A 17701-nucleotide genomic window follows, 5' to 3' on the forward strand; every position below is an offset into this window, starting at 1 on the left:
TTCCCGCAACCATTCTCCCCTCTGAAAGTTGTCAGTCTGTTCTCTATCTGTGAGTCTGTTTCTGTTTTGTTTGTTAGTTTGATCTCACTTGTCTTTCTCTGACTGACTTACTTCACTTAGCATAATGCTCTCCAGGTTCACCCATGCTGTCACAAAGGGTAAGATTTCCTTCTTTTTTACAACTGAGTAGCGTTCCATTGTGTAAATGTAGCATATAGCTGTTTGATCAACTCATCTACTGGTGGACACTTGGGTTATTTCCAAATCTTGGCTATTGTAGATAATACTGCATTAACTATAAGGGTGCATATATTCTTTCAAATTAGTGTTTCGGGATTCTTCAGTTTTATTCCCAGAAGTGGAATCACTGGGTCATAAGGCAGTTTCATTTTAATTTTTTTTAGGTAATTCCATACTGCTTTCTACAGTGGCTGCATCAATCTGCGTAACAATGCACAAGGATTCCCTTTTCTCTACAACCCCTGCCAACACTTGCTGTTTGTAGCTTTATTGATGATAGCAATTCTGACAGGTGTGAAGTGATATCTCATTGTGGTTTCAATTTGCATTTCTCTGATGATTAGTGACATTGAGCATCTTTTCATATGTGTATTGGCCATTCTCTGTCCTCTTTGGAGAAGTGTCTTCAGGTCCTTTGCTCATTTTTTAATTGAATTGTTTGTTTTTTGGTATTGAGTTTTATGAATTCCTTGTAAGTTTTGGATATTAACTCCTTATCAGGTGTATCATTTAGCAAATACATTTTCTTATTCAGTGGGTTTTTTGTCGATAGGGTTTCCTTTGCTGTGCAAAAACTTTTTAGTTTGATGTAGTCCCATTTGTTTATTTTTTCTTTTGTTGCTCTTTCCTGGAGCAATATATCAGAAAAAAACATTGCTACAAGAAATGTCCAAGATTTTGCTGCCTGTTTTTTTTTCCTGGGGTTTTTATGGTTTTATGTTTAACAGTTAAGTCTTTAATCCATTTATTCTTGTGTATGGTATAAGAAGTTGGTCCAGTTTAATTTTTTTGCTCATATTTGTCCAGTTTTCCCAATATCATTTATTTAAATAGACTATCTTTACCCCATTATGTTTTTTCCTCCTTTGTCAAATATTAATTGACCATAAAAGTATAGGTTTATTTCTGAGCTCTCTATTCTGTTCCATTGATATATGTCTGTTTTTTTTTTTTTTATGGCAGTATCATGTTGCTTTGATTACTATGGCCTTGTAGTATAGTTTGATATCAGGTAGTGTAATTCCTCCAGTTCTGTTGTTCTTTCTCAAGATTTCTGTGGCTATTCATAATCTTTTGTGGTTCCATATAAATTATTGGAAAAGTCTTCAAATAATTTTCACAGGTCTGAATTATAGGAAGGTAGTTTTAATTCTCTAGAAACATTTTACTTTATTTTATTTTTTACTGTTTTATAACATGAATCTTTTTCTGAATCTGTGCTTCTTATTTTCTCTGCTCTAAGTACTGGCTGTATTTAATTTTATATAACATTAGATTTTGTAAGATCAAGAATAGTTTTAACATTGAACCACAACTAGTTAAAGAAATCAAAATAGGCCTGACCAAATGTAATACAAGTATAATGTGATAGATGTAACACAATTTAAATTACTTAAGCAGGAGTTTATATATAATATATATCATATATATATATATATGTTTTCTATAATATATAGAAAACATAAAAGCACAATTTATTGAAATATAAATCTAATCAAAACATTGTGATTGAGAAAATAAGCACTTAATTCATTAAAAATGTTTATTGAGACCTCTTTGTGCTAATCATTCTGCTAGAATATGAGAATACAATTGTAACATTTTAAAATCTAACATTAATTAAATATCTAGTTAATGTTTGTTTCATATGCCTTTTTGGAATCTAGAGGGGCTTTTATGAGATTATTTAAAATCATCTCAAGAAGAATTTTTAGTAAGTTTTAATGTTCTTTAATAAAGTTTATTTGATCTTAGAGTTTTGTTGAAAGTGTGATTGCACTTTTCAAAATCACCATTGTAAGATGTGTATATTTAAATCTATTGCCACGACTTTCCCTTTAGATGAAATGTAGGGGGTATTTTAGATCTAGACCTTTGGCTGACTTTTTCTTTACTATCAAAAATATCAAGACAGAGGCAGACTTGGAAGTACAAAATACAGTCTGAAGAGTGTGGGTGCTTGTGAACCAGTGTTATGCTGGATATTTTTTATAAGTATTGGTTTGTAAGACTTTACAATTATGGAAAGGCAGAGCTGTCTTCCATCTTTCCCTTCCTGTGTAGTTATTGATAATTTATGATACTTCATATGATTTAAAAATTTATTATTATTCAAAAAATTTTATATAGATTAGATGAAGAAAAAAATTGTATGTTAAAAAGTAAGGACTGATTCATCTCTTAAGATTTTTAGGTGTCCATTAAGTACAATGATAAAAGATGAAAAAAAAACCCAGGAAAATCAATTGATTCTTAATTTATCATTTTGCAAAAAACACATAAAGCAACATCACATCTTAACAGGCATTGAATGGACTCTCTTGCCCTATCTTTCCCAAATGTTAACCTACATGACTTCACTGTGCTTAAAAAACTCTTTTGTCTGTATTTACGTCTTTAATTTCCTTGTCACTAGGTATAAATGTTAGTATGTCTGAATCCTTTTTTGTTCTTTACAAAAATTTCTAAGTATTTATAATTGCATTGTTTGAGAAGGCCCCCATAGAGAATCCTGGAAGGCAGATGATCACAGATACAGGCAGACATGCAAGGCATCCTGTGGGCAATCAGAAACATAATGGAGTTAGTACTAGATTGAGAAAGAAAACCCCTTGTTGGAGGAAGGAGTATTCAGTCATGGGGTAAGTGATATCTATTTTTGGTGTCATTTATCCTTTCTGGTATCGTTAACACAGCAAAAAAAAATTTGCCATAGAACACATAGTTGGGCAATGTGTCAACTGTCTTTGAAGTGTATGTACTGCTTTGCTCTTTCTGGGCAGCATGCAAGTCTTTCTTCTTACTCTGAGGTGTTTTTCACCATCCAAGATATATTCCTATACAAGACAAGTGATTTAAACCTTGTACATGGTATTGTCATTTGTGAGTAGCATGCATTTGCAAACATTCTCCCAAATCCTGAAATCTCAGGCTGAGATACCTTAGAAAACTTCTAGTCTAATCCTTGTGTTTCGTGTGAGGGAGCAGAGTCAGAGACATTGACTGGCCAAGTTCTCATTATTGCAGAACTAGAACTAGAACCCAGGCGTCCTCTTCTAGTCTGATACAAGGTGGTTTACCCACCATTTAATCGATTGTGTTATGTGGCTTGTTTATTGTGCTTTAATATGCTAGTATGCTATCTGACCTCCGTGGACCCTTTACCATTTATTGATTCTTTTTGTGGGTGTTTGAAACCTCTCTATGCTCATCAAACCCAACCAAACCCTGTTCCTAGTATTCCCAGCCAATGTCTGGTCAACAACAGATAGACTGACAGATCCTCAATGACTTTTTACTCTTCTTTATAGCCCAGATGTTATTAATCTTGACAGTTGAAAACTAAATGAAGGTGTCTTATTTTTTCATTAATATGAATTCATCTATATATCCAATAAGTAAAAATTTATGGCACAATCAGTGAGAGTTCCATGGTGACTGATAATAGACATGGCCTCTATTCTCATAGAGCTTCTAGTCTAGAGGAGGAGACACATTATAATCAACTAATTAACTGATGAGAGACTAATTGCAGGAGCTAAAGGAAGGAGCACATTTCCATGATTGTCTGTAATAAAGGAGACTGACCTGAACTGTAATCAGAGAGAGCTTCTCTAAGGAAACAACATTTGAATTGCGACCAGAGTTAACAGAGCTCAGGGCTGGGTGTTGGGGCATTCTTGACAGAAAAAGTAGAATTTTTCCTTGTGGTAGAAGAGAGCGTGAGCAGTCAGACACTGAAATAAGACCACTGCATGGAGGGTGGAGGGCTGCATGAGGCCTGAGAAGTAGGCGAGGCTGGCCGAGTCATGAGCATCTTACAGGGCACATCAACATTTTAAACGTTATACTAAGACAAAGAGGCAGCCTTGGTTTTGTCTCAAATAGCAATAATGTATGCTTATACCTGCAATTGTTTTTCACTGCTTCACATTGAAAGGCTTTAGAGGAGGAAGAAATGGATCCTGTAGAACAGGATGACACTGTATGACACTGTCCCACTGTTGGTTGGCAGGTTGCAGGTGATAGATTTGGGCTTACCACTGACATGGAATTATTATAGCCAAGGGGCCATTGCCCTGAATGAAAAGGGACAGTGAAGCTGTTACTCACTTACCTCTTTTGGCTGTGCTGATACGTTTGCTAAGCCAGAGATAATGCTCAGTTGTTTAAAACTCAGTGTATTGATGGTATTCATATAGATGGTATTCATTCAACTCCTGGCCAAGATGGAGGCATAGGTAGATACACTTTGCATCCTTACATAGTCAAAAGAAGGATAACAACAAATTTAAAAACAAAAACAACCACAAATGCCAGAAATTGTACTGTATGGAGATCTGACAACCAAGGAGTTAAAGAAGAAACATTCATTCAGACTGGTAGGAGGGGTGGAGAAGGCAGCCAGAGTGGAGAGGACTTGCAGCAAGGCAGTGGCTGGAAGACCAGGCAGTCCCACATTCGCTTACGGATAAATCGGGAGGAACGACTTGGGTGTGAGACAGACCGCGCAACCCAGGGTTCCAGTGTGGGGAAATACAGCCTCAAAACCTCTGGCTATAACAACCTGTAGGAATTGCAGTGGCAGGAGAAACTCTCAGCCTTACAGGAGAGTTTGTTGGAGAGACCCATTGGGTCCTAAAATGTATACAAACCCACACCCCCCGGGAGTCAGCACCAGAAGGGCCCAATTTGCTTGTGAGAAGTGGGGGAAGTGACTGAAAGCCAGTGGAGAGCTGAGCAAGTGGCATTGTTCCCTCTTGGACCTCTCTCCCACAGATAGCACCACAATGCAGCAAAGAGAGTTGCCTCCTCTTGGTGAATACATAAGGCTCTGCCCATTACTGCATTGTAACAGGCATTCAGAGACAAAAAAATATGGCCCAAATGAAAGAACAGATCAAAGCTCCAGAAAAAATACAACTAAGTAATGAAGAGATAGCCAACATATCAGATGCAGAGTTCAAAACACTAGTAATCAGAATGCTCACAGAAATGGCTGAGTATGGTAGCAAAATAGAGGAAGAAGTGAAGGCTCTGCAAAGTGAAATAAAAATATGCAGTGAACCAACAGCGACAGGAAAGAAACCAGTATTCAAATCAATGATTTGGAGCAGAAGGAAGAAATAAACATTCAACCAGAACAGAATGAAGAAACAAGAATTCAAAAAAATGAGGAGAGGCTTAGGAACCTCTGGGACAACTTTAAAAGTTCCAACATCCAAGTCATAGGGGTGCCAGAAGGAGAAGAGGAAGAGCAAGAGATCGAAAACTTATTTAAACAAATAATGAAGGAAAACTCCCCCAATCTAGTGAAGAAAATAGACTTCCAGGAAGTCCAGGAAGCCCAGAGAGTCCCAAAGAAATCGGACTCAAAGAGGAACATACCAAGGCACATCACCATTAAATTACTCAAGATTAAAGATAAAGAGAGACTCTTAAAAGCAGCCAGAGAAAAGGAGACAGTTACCTACAAAGGAGTTCCCATTAGATTATCAGCTGATTTCTCAAAAGAAATCTTACAGGCAAGAAGGGGCTGGAAGGAGGTATGTGAAGTCATGAAAGGCAAGGACCTACATCCAAGAATACTATATCCAGTGAAGCTATCATTTAGAATGGAAGGGCAGATAAAGCGTTTCCCCTATAAGGTCAAGTTAAAGGAGTTCATCACCAAGTCCTTATTATATAAAACGTTAAAGGGACTTATTTAAGAAAAATAAGATAAAAATATTAACAGTAAAATGACCACAAACTCATAACTATCAACAACTAAACCTAAAAAAACAAAAACAAAAACAAACTAAGCAAACATCTAGAACAGGAACAGAATCACAGAAATGGAGATCACATGGAGGGTTATCAGTGGGGAGGTGGAGCGGGAAAATGGGGGAAAGGGTACAGGGAATAAATAAGAAGCATAAATTGTAGGTACAAAATAGACAGGGGGAAATTAAGAATAGTATGGGAAATATATGACCTGTGGACATGAACTAAGGGAGGGGAATGCTGGTTGGTGGGAGGTTGTTGCAGAGTGTAGGGGAATAAAGGGGAGAAAAAAATGGGACAAAATGGGACAGCATATTCAATAAAATATGTCTAAAAATGTTTAATGTTAAAACATTTCCTTTGTAAATTAAGGGACATAAAGATGAAGATACCATGGTCCTGCCCTCAAGGGGAGTTGATGATATTCTTCTTTCTCTCACCTCCTATTCTTTTCCAGACAGACCAAACTCTAAGGAGAGAGATGTAGTTGAAAAATTTAACATTGTTTTTTAAAAAGTAAACATAGTTTGCAATATAACTCAATCAGGCCTTTGATAGAATGGTAGTTTTCCACTTTACATTTATTATTAACTTTGAAAATTCCATTTATGCTGAGAATCAACATGTACACTTATTATGCTGTGTAAAAGTTATGTTTTGTCTTAAGTTTATGCTAATCAGTTTTTTTAAAGAGAAATTCCAAGATCATTGGGAAAGGAAGGAATCAGGTGGCTCAGGACTTAGAGGACACAAGGGCTGGTGAGAGCATTGCATTGGGATGGATCCTCCAGTGGACACCTTGAAAACCTTTTACCCTGGGAGCAAGGTGGACCAGAAAGTCTCTAACCAGAGAAAGAACTAAGAGTAGCTTGTTCTGACTGCAAGTAGGAAGAAAAGGTCTCCCATGAGAAATCTAAGCCAAATTTATCTCTCAAATAGGTTTAGAGTCCAAATCTGTACTACTTGCATTGTGGAGCATGAAAATCGGTCTGTCTATGTTTGTTTGTTTGTATGTATGTATGCATGTATGTATGTATGTATCTACCTACCTACCTATCTCCTTCCCTCCATTTGTCTTTGGAGTACTTGGAAGAAGCAAGCACAAATCCATACAGAGATGTCACTTTTGCCAGTCAGACCAAAGGAATTCCTGCAGTGGAGTTAAAAAAAAACAAACCCTGATAACTATGCATTAGTATAAATCAATCCATTCATAACACAAATGGGAACACTCAACTACAGAGAAGAATCCTTATCATTACAAATGAGAGGAATTAATACATTAAGAAAGTGAAATAATGCAGCAGCCTGGAAGACATTGTACAGTAATATGTTTTAAAAGGTTAGTGATATAAAAGAAGGGTTTGGAATCATGAGGAAATAATGAAATACTTTGAGAATAAAGGGAAAATTTGAAAAAGAACCACATGAAATTTTCATAAATGAAAAAATAGTCATTAGAATTCACATTACTGTAGCCAGGTGAAGCAGTAAACTTGACACAGCTTGAAGCTAGAATATGAGACAGAGGAGATTATCCATAATCTGATATGAAGCTTAAAGAGATGGGGAGTAGGAAAGAGATTTTAAGTGACCCAGAGGCTGTACTGAGATGGTCCGACGCAGTTCTGACAGGAGGTCTAGGCAGTGTTTTTAAGACAACCAGTTAGGTGTTTGGGGATGTAGACACAGTTTATTCATAGACTTGATACCTCAAGGATTTTGCTGACATGAAAGTATTGTAGCAGAATTAAATGCTAATTCACTTATAAAGTAACCTGAAAATAAAAACCAATAACTTAGCAAAATTATGGAAATCTTTCAAAATTACTGTCATGTAGTACCTCGTATGTGCAAGTGCTCAACAAATACCTGTCAAAAGAATGAATAAATGAAGGCAGGTGCAGCCTCTGTCTTATTGAGAATTTCAAGTTCTTAATAGCTTTCAGAAAAGGTCAAATAACTTCATATATAAACTATTCTGCCTTATTCATGTTTAAATTCTTACAGCTAATTGATATAAAGCATTATTAATTCATTCTTCCTGAAACCTTGGTATTTCCTCTATTTATTCACATTATTTTAAACGACCAGTAGGTAACATTGAATGCCTGTTATTTTCCCTGCCCTCTGCATCATTTTGAATACTGAGTCTAAACACTGGAACTTTTCCTTTTTCTATACCTATTTTCTTTGACTATATAGGTTATGCCTCTTATATGACTGAACATTGCTAGAATCTATAGTCTTTTGTCAAAAAAGTTTAATTTTGGGGGGATATCAATACCAGCATTAAATATTACATGGAAAAATTATCTTTAGTAGTGCTCAAATATATATCTTTTAAAAAGTCTTTAAATAAACAGAAGAAAATGCATTGCTTTCATCAAGAAAGATAAAAATTACTTATTTGAGAGTTAGGCTATTCAGCAATTAATTCTTTTATGTTTTCAGAATTCAGCTGTGGAAATGCTTTTGTCAAAACAACTTCCTCTTGATGTTCAAGAAAGCATGAAAAACACTGAAGATGAGCAGAAAGTTAATGAGCTGCAAAATCAACCTTTAGAATTAGATGTTATGTTAAGAAATGAACAATTAAAAGAGATAGAGGTAAGGAAACAGGAAAAACACTGACAACATGATTGTGTTACTTATCCAGTGCAATACAATATATTTTAATTACCAAAAACTTGCTTGCACTGAGTGAAAAGTCTTATTTAACCTTTGCCAGATGATCAATTTGGTAACTATATAATTATGTACTAATCAGCAAGTTGTATAAATCTTTCCATTTAGAAAGTGGGAGAGTTTAATGAACATTAGTGTTCTTTCTGTTTCATAAAGTTCCTAAAAACTTACTTAGTAACAAAATTTAGACATTCTTGCTTGTCATTCCTATTTTCTTAGTCGTATCTCTCATCTGGTTCTGACAAATTCCTTTTATTTTTCTAATTATCAATATCATTGGGTACTGTTTCTTTGTTTTTACAGCTCTGTTTACACAGCTGTGTTTATGTATTTATAGCTATGTAAACTAATCTAATAGTGCAATTATGGCCCCTACAATTTTAACTAAGTTTGTATAATAGGATATAATGTATATAAGTAAGAAAAATAAAATAAACCTTCAACATGGCAGAACATTTTAACACAATAAGGTGATCTAATTGCTATTAAATGCTAGACCAATGGTGAAGTTCAGTTTACATTTTATTATAATTCAAGTGAAAAAATCTTTTAAATGTCAGGACTTAACGGTCCTCTGTGTGCAAATGAAATCTCTACATCTTGGGATAGAGTACATTATTGGAAGGAAAGAGGATGGGAACAAAATGAATGAATGAATTAAAGAGAGTGAGTGAGTGTACACTTACTGATCTCCTCAACTTGTTTTTAGGAACTATATGCCCAATTGGAAGCAAAGAAAGCAGCCATTGAACCACTGGAACAAACTGAGTATCTCAACAAAACAGAAACAAGTACTTTGGCTATCCACAATGCAGGGAATTCAGTGCAGCACTTGGACAGTCTGCTGCAGGCACTTATTACTTTGAAGAACAATAAAGAAAGCCAGTATCGTCTCCTTGAAGATTTTCAGGAACACCTCGCTGCAGTTGAATCCTCGCTGAAAGCCTTGTTGACAGAAACGGAAAGTCTAAAAGTGTAAGTGCAGGAATTTAGGACTTGCATTCATTTTATTCAAGCACAGGCCCTTGCACAGGCCCTTGAACAGTCCCAGGGGTTTATGAGTTTTACTATAAAGGATATTTCTACAGTATGGAAATTAATTCTATATGGAAGCCATTGAAGAAAGCTGTATTGGTTTTGTACAAAAAATTTATTTATATTAATTTTATAATTAAATTATATTAATTTTGCAAACTAATTTGTTAAATATCTAATTCATGCTATAAATGCTTTCAAAATATGTTAAAGTTCTGTGGAATTTAGTGTTCTTTTTGTCAAGAATTTATTCTAAACTATTGGGTGAAAACATTTATGTCGTTGTTTAGTATCAGCATAATTGGTTTAAATTGTTAGGAAGATATTTAATATATATGTACTGTACTGGTTTCTTTTAAAATAGATGCACTCCTGCTCTGACCGGTGTGGCTCTCATGTGGGCATTGTCCCACAAATCGAAAGTTCAGTCCCTGGTCAGGACATGCACCTGGGTTGTGGGTTTCGTACAGGAGGCAGCTGATCCATGTTTCTCACTCACATCTCTCCTTCTGGCTCCCCACTTCACTTCCCTCTAAAAATAAATACAAATCTTACAGAAAACAAAATAGATGCATTCCTTTTGGCTTTGGAAATGATGGTACTTTACAGGTTACAGAATACTTTTACACACATTGTTCCCTTCCCTCTTCATTCTTTTTCTGTGATTCTGAATTTTATAATACTTACTTTGTAAGTGAGCCCTCTACATCGTCACAAACTAATTGGAAGCTATGGTAAACAAGATTCTGAATTTTATTTTAAGGACAGAGTGCTCCTATAGACAGTCTAATCTTCTGTGAATTCAAAAAAGAATTTCTTTTGATAACATCTAGCCTTGGGTTGATATATAATAAATATTAACAAACTTCTTTTTTTTTTTCTAGGGGACCACTAGACAGTGCGGCCTATCTGGCAAAAATTCAAAAATTGCTGGCGTCGGTAGAAAAAGAGAAAGATTCTTTAAGCACAATGAAAATTGAGTGGGAAGGTTTATCAAACTATCTGGCTGACATGGATAAGAAGTTGTTGGAAAGCCAGGTCAAGCAACTTGAACGTGCATGGAAACAAGTAGAACAACTGGTTCAAAAGAAATATTCTCAGCACATGGTGGAGCATGAGGAATTGACATTTCTCCTGAGTGAGATCCATGACCTGGCCCTTTCTCTGCAGCAGCAGCAGCAGCATCTCCAGTTAAAGCTGAGCTCTCCGGAAGAACAGGAGGGGAACCAAAGCATGGTTGCATTGGCCACTGAACTCCAGGCTATCAAGCATAGATTTTCCATTTTAAAGGGGCGAGCTGAACCTCAGATGAAGAGGATTTGGGGAGAAAGAGAAAAGAAGGTTTTGGAAAATGCAGTCAGTACTTTCCAGAAGCAGTTGGAAGCATCGGAGTCATTAAACACAGAGGCGGAAAGTGAGATCAAGAAGTGTGAAATAAGGAACAAGGTGAAAGAGACTGTCTTATGGGTGAAGAATCTGTTGAGTGAACCCGTTCCTACGATTTCCCTTCTACCAGATGATATCCTTTCACAGATCAGAAAATGCAAAGTGACACATGATGGCATTCTGGATAAACAGCGGGCTGTGGAGTCATTGATTGAAGAGGTCCAAGAGAATATTCCCACCCTGACAACACATGAGAGTGATGAATTAAATAACCTCCTCCAGGACTTACAAGACCAATGCCAAATTCTCATTTTAAGATCAACGCAAAGATCACAGCTGTTAGAATTTAAATTGGAAGAAAGAAGCAAATTTGCTGCATTAATAGAGAAGGTTCAGCTTTCACTTCAAGGAAATGAAACGCTGATAATTCCTAAGGTGGAAACAATCTCCACAGAAGCTGAACTAGAACATCAGCATGTCAAGTTGACGACTTCTCAGAAGGAACTGCAAGAAATTGAGAGTACAATCTCAACACATCTTCAGGAGCTAACAAATATCTCTAAGGATCTAAGTGTGTTTGAAAGATTATTTCTGGATAATCAATTGAAAAATCTTAAGGCTAGAGCCAAGAGAACACAAAGATTCATTCAGAATAAATGCAATGAAGTAGAACACAAGATAAATTTTTCCAGAGAGTTCCATGAACAAACATCTGTGCTTCAGAAGGAGCTTGATAACATACAACACAGTGAACTGCTACTAAGTCAAGAAATAAATCAGGATGTCAAGGAGGAGTTCTGTCATCTTCAAGACCGACTCACTGGAGTCCAGTCTAGCATCCAACAAGTGTTGAAACTCAAAGAAGTGCTGGACTGTATTGGACTCAACTGGGATTGTTCCCAAATTGATATATTACAATCCCAAGTGTTTGAAAAAGAAAAGGAACTTGAAGAAAAAATTAAGCAGTTGGACTCATTTATGGCTGACTATGGCAAACATCAGGCATCACTAAGTAAACTGAGGGCAATGGAGTTGAAAATTAAGAAAAGGGCTGAAGCAGTCCTGAAAACCACCAGTGCTTCACCAGAAAGCCATCTGCTCGATGCTCAAATTTTGAGTCAGAGAATTGAGAAAGCCATGTGCTTATATCATGACACAATAAAGAAATTAAGTGAGAATAAGGCCTTTGATAACGCCTTCAAAGAGGAAGAAATACAGCAAATAAAGCTGTATGCAGAAGAAAATGATAAATTACAGAAAGTTCTCCAAAATATGATACTAGATTCCCAACAGAAAGAAATGGATGAAAAGAGTTTTCAGGACAAACTGGAAAATTCCTTACATGTTTTGAACCAGATAAAATCTCAGTTACAGCAGCCTTTACTTATAAATTTGAAAATTGAACATATTCAACAGGAAATGGATAATTGCGAAGTATTTCAAGAACAAGTTCAGGCAGAAATGTGTAGCATTAAAGCTGTAACTGTTACTGAGAAGCAAAAAGAGGAAAACTCTTCTGAAGCTAGTGATGTGAACACAAAACTACATGACTTTGAAGATCTTACCAGTCAGCTTCATGCAAACATTGATTTGCGGACAGTAAGTTTTGTTTTTTTTAATAAAATGGTTAATGTGTCTATTTTTATTTCATGATTTTATGTTTTGCTCTAGTTAATACCTACACTTCTCAAAAAGCTACAGATTTTACAGGAAAATTCTCCACAGGAGAATAGCCATTTAGATGAATTGCTAAGAGCCAGTTTATAATCCTGACTCACTCCACATCTAACTAGAATGCCTTATGATTTGGAAAAAACAAGTTTGACACCTTTATTTCTATATCCCTAATAACCGCTGTTGCTCAGATCAAAGTTTTTTGTTTGTGTTCTAGAACTAATAGGACATAGTGGGAGAAAAAGAACACAAAATAATGATATTTACTTAGAAATTACAATGAAGTAAACATTGTGCCTTGAACCATCACAGCAACTCTGTGAAGTGGGAGCTATTATTAGTCCCATTTTAAAATCAGGAAATTGAAGTTCAGAAACATCAACAGTTTTCTCAGGCCTTGCATCTGTAACAGAACCAGGATTCAACTTGAGGTCTGATTGTAGAACAGGGGTCATCAAATTGAAGCCATTGCACCTGATTTTGTAAGTCAGATTTTATAGGAACACAGCCCTGCTCCATTATTTTAGGGATGGTCTATGGCTGCTTCTGTGCTCTTTCAATTGGTACTTAATGAATGTTGAGCAAATTGAGTACTATTCTATTTCATTTTTTTATTGATGTATAATTGACATATGTGTTAATGTGTTTTGTGTGTACAACATAATGATTCTGTATTTGTACATATTATGAAGTGATGACCACAGTAAGTCTAGTTAACATCGGTCGCCATACAAAGTTATAAAATATTTTTTCTTGTGATGAGAATTTGTAATGTCATCTGGTAGAAGGGAAATCGTAGGAACGGGTTCAACCAACAGATTCTTCACCCATAGACAGTCTCTTTCACTTGTTCCTTATTTCGCACTTCTTGATCTCGCTTTCCACCTCTGTGCTTAATGGCTCCAATGCTTCCAACTGCTTTTGGAAAATACTGACTGCATCTTCCAAAACCTTCTTTTCTCTTTCTCCCTAAATCCTCTTCATTTGAAAATACTTAATACTGAATTTTTAAGATCTGCTCTCTTAGCAACTTTCAAATATGCAATACAGTGTTAACTGTAGTTGCCATGTTATGCTTTACATCCCAAGGCATATTTATAAGTGGAGGCTTGTGGCTTTTGACCCCTGTTTCACTCATTTCAGCCCCCCACCCCTGCCTCTGACAACAAAAATCTGTTCTCTGTATCCTCTACTCGATTTTAATGCAGTTTCCAGAAGCAATGTACATAAATCCCCAAAATCAGATGATTAGAGCTCGACTGGAAGGAACCTTTAAAGTTAATTATTTCAGCTATTTGTTATTTCAATAACAAGACAGTAAGTGGTGTGCTGAAAACTAAAGTTAGTAGCATAGCCAATAATTAAAAAACACTAGAAGCCTGAGGTTTTTAACTTTCTTTTCATCTTTTTTTCCCCAAGTGTTGATTAGAACCTTTTCTATACATTAAATATATTCCATTGTTTAAGTCATGTCTAATACAAGAGTTCTAGAGTAGGAACATAATATCATTAGACGTGATTCACAGGATTTACCTTTGAATTTAGATTAGATTTCCTTAGCAAATCTGGGGACAATTTTTCTTTGCATAAACATTTTTAAATACTAGGCAAAATAAAAGTATGAGATGCTAACTCTTCTAAGACCTAGAAGTATATTATGAATATACCACACAAATTCAAGAATGACAAAAATTCCACAAGTCTGAAAATTTTGTCACAGCATTTAATCTCCTTTTCCCCAGAATGTCTTGAATGATGCTTATGAAAATATGACACACTACAATGAGGCAGTCACCAGGGCAGTGGGGATCATCAGCGACCTTGAAGCCATCGTGGCATCCCATAGAATAGACCTTGAAAACCCAGAAGAATCACTGGAGATGCCTCGCTGGAAACAAGAGGAGTTGGAATCCACTGTGGCAGACATCCATGACCTCACCGAGAAATTGGGGACCCTATCCAGCCCTGAAGCCAAACTACAACTTCAGTGTACTTTACAGGAATTAGTTTCTAAGAACTCAGCCCTGAGTGAGGCAGTCAAAGTAAAGGAAGCTAGAACAGAAAGGTAGGTACTTCTTTCTGAAGGTGATAATGTATTAAAAACATAATACAAATTTCTTTACAATTGTACACGGAAATAATTTGGAAAATATGGAAAAGTTCAAAAAAACACTCTAAGGAAAACTACAACAAATATTTTATTGTATTTAATGTATTTTTTCTCATTCAATATTGAGTACATACAACAGAATTTCTGAGTCTACATATGGTATAAAGAATAATGATAAAACATTGTACCCAAAGGTTCAAAGATAAACACCATGACTTTTGAATTCTCTTTTATGCTCCTTCCCTCTCATTTTAGAATAATAGAACTAATCCTTATCCTTTATAACATTTATCATTTCCTTGCTTTTCAAATGTTTTTACTATGTGTTTGTATTCTGTTTCCATGTATGTGTATTCTTCTATAACTTCATTTATTTCAAATTCATTATGATGCTGAAGTTTACTGTGTTTTGCTGTGCATAATGTATACTTTTTTTCCCAAATTCTTGAGGGAAAAATAAGGATGTGCATTATACATGGGTATAATGATTATATACCATGGGTATAATAATCCTGTGTATACTGTACACAAAAACGTGTGTGTGCATTATACACAGCAAAATATAGGTATTCATGTTGTCTAGTAAAATTCAGTCACTCAGCTATTGATAGACATTTGGGTTGTTTCTAGTTTTTGCATTCACAAATACTTCTACCAGAACATTTTTACATGCAACAGCTTCCCTTAGGTACATACCTAGAATTGTGGTTGCCAGGTCCCACACCTTAAAATTTTAATTCCAAATGATTTTATTTATTTCATTTAGTCAAACCAGTAGCATGTTAGTGTTACAATTGCCCCATATCCTTGCCAACATTTGATGTTGTGGGATTTAATTTTTGCCACTCTGATAAGTCAGAAGTGATATTTTATTGTGGTTTTAGTTAGCATCTCTATTATTATTAATGATTTTGAGCCTCTTTAAAAAAATTTTTTTTGTGGTTACTTATATTTCCTCTTTGAAGAAATACCCTTTCAAGCCTTTACCCAATTTTTATCAGGTTGTCCATCTTTTTCTCATTATTTTGAAGGGATTTATTCCATACAAAGGGGTCTCCTCTTACACACCCATCATGGTGAGAGGGCCGGGCTTTATCCCGTCACCAGCTTTCCAGGAGAAGGTCAGTGAAACTGAACTGCAGCAAATGCCCTCACAGTGGAAACGGCCCCAGACCTTAGCTTACATCTCTGCATTTTCACGTTCACTGAGTGTGGGGTCTCTAAATATTTCTTCACTCCTTGCCAGTTTATCACTGAGTTTTAAGAATTAAAAAATACTTGATACTGAATTTTTCATTGTTTTCAGTGAGGGAGTTAGGCTGTATCTATTTTGTACACATAATTTTATTTATAGTAGTTTTTCAATAGGTCATAACATTATGCTGTATAAAGATATGCTGCCTTTTATTTTACTTATAATTTAAGCTTTTTTTCTTATTGTAGCAAGAGCTCCATAAAAGTAATTAGAATTTCTGTGTAATATTTTATAAAATGAATTGTTGTAATTCACCCAGCTGTATCTTTTGATTAATAGTCTAATAAGTAAAAAGATTTTACAATACAAATATTTTATCAGTTTTAGGTTAAAATTCCTTACATCGTATTCAGATTAATTCATTAAGCTAAATTGCAAAAATCAAATTAATGGGTCAAAAGATATGAACATTTTAAAGACTAAATGGTTCTCTACAAGAATTGTATGTGTTTACACCTCATTAGCAGTACTAAAGAATGCAGTTTTCAAAGGTAGGTGTTTTGAGAATAGTCCTACTTACCTGTTCAAGTTTTTATTAAAAGCCTTGTGCAGATCCCTGTGAGCAGAAGGTAGCCAATGAAAATTTATTGAAATACATTGAATAACAAAATTAAAATTACATGCTGGGTGATTTTTTTTTTAATTTAATGTTCAAATTTATCCTGGGAAGTTGAGAATTTATTGCACTAAATAAAGTTTAATATCTTTTTTTTTTCTCACTCACTAGGTGTCTCGAGACTTACAAATGCTATAGAGAACTTAAAGAGAAAATTGGCAGTGACCTCAGCCACATGGGAGCAGTGCTTGGGCAGTCCATGTCCCTGCTGCCTGTGTCTTACAAAGAAGTGTTAGAACGTTTGGAGCAGAGCAAGGTAATAATAATATCTGCGAATCTCCAGTAAGACTGGGTGTGAAAAAAAAAAAAAAGGCAGAAAGCTGGCGAAGGCAGCAGGGAATGTGGCTGTTATGACACACAGACATCTTCAACCTGACTTGTACACTCAAGAAAATTATTTCAACCAAAAGCGGGTAAATGAAGCAGTGGTTCTGAGAGAATTAATAGTTGGGTTCATGGGACAGCCTTCTGCCTTGTGGCTTGCCATCCTAATCGGTCACTTTCTCTAAAGCTTTATCTTTTACATTATTTTGTTAGATGTTGCTGGACCGGTGACATAGGATTTCATGCAGCTATCTGAAGTGCGAAATTCTAGTTACTTCTTATACTCTATTACCAAGCAATTTTAGTTTTTGCTTATTTTCTTCTGTTAGAGCCCATGGTATTATGTTACTAGGATTTGGATGAGAGGATTCTGAATCATCTGTGCATAATACATCACCCTAAAACAAAACACAAAAACCAAAACCGAAATAAAGCCTTGGCCATTGATACAGCAAGTATTGTGCCAATTAATTACCTAATATACAATGAGATTTACAATATAATAAGAAAATGAACTTCTAGGATATTTACCTTTGAAAACACATTCTTGCTTGGAAAAATTGGTTTATGGGTCATTATTTGTTCCCACAGTCTCAAATTCACGTGC

General features: G+C 35.5%; 1 protein-coding gene across 8 annotated transcripts in view; it reads left to right on the forward strand.

Annotated features, from left to right (window-relative positions):
• The window catches only part of SYNE2 (spectrin repeat containing nuclear envelope protein 2), a 289942-nt gene that overhangs the window by 142468 nt on the left and 129773 nt on the right, over window positions 1-17701 (forward strand). For all 8 annotated transcript variants that reach the window (XM_045822428.1, XM_045822429.1, XM_045822433.1 and 5 more), the window contains exons 46-50: window positions 8461-8616; window positions 9404-9669; window positions 10614-12714; window positions 14532-14854; window positions 16882-17026. In XM_045822428.1, the coding sequence (XP_045678384.1) occupies window positions 8461-8616; window positions 9404-9669; window positions 10614-12714; window positions 14532-14854; window positions 16882-17026 (2991 nt within the window). The remainder of the gene's footprint in view (window positions 1-8460; window positions 8617-9403; window positions 9670-10613; window positions 12715-14531; window positions 14855-16881; window positions 17027-17701) is intronic.

The sequence above is a fragment of the Phyllostomus hastatus genome, unplaced genomic scaffold (assembly GCF_019186645.2).
Source record: "Phyllostomus hastatus isolate PE091 unplaced genomic scaffold, TTU_PhHast_1.1 phas_scaffold_501, whole genome shotgun sequence".
NCBI classification, from domain to species: domain Eukaryota; kingdom Metazoa; phylum Chordata; class Mammalia; order Chiroptera; family Phyllostomidae; genus Phyllostomus; species Phyllostomus hastatus.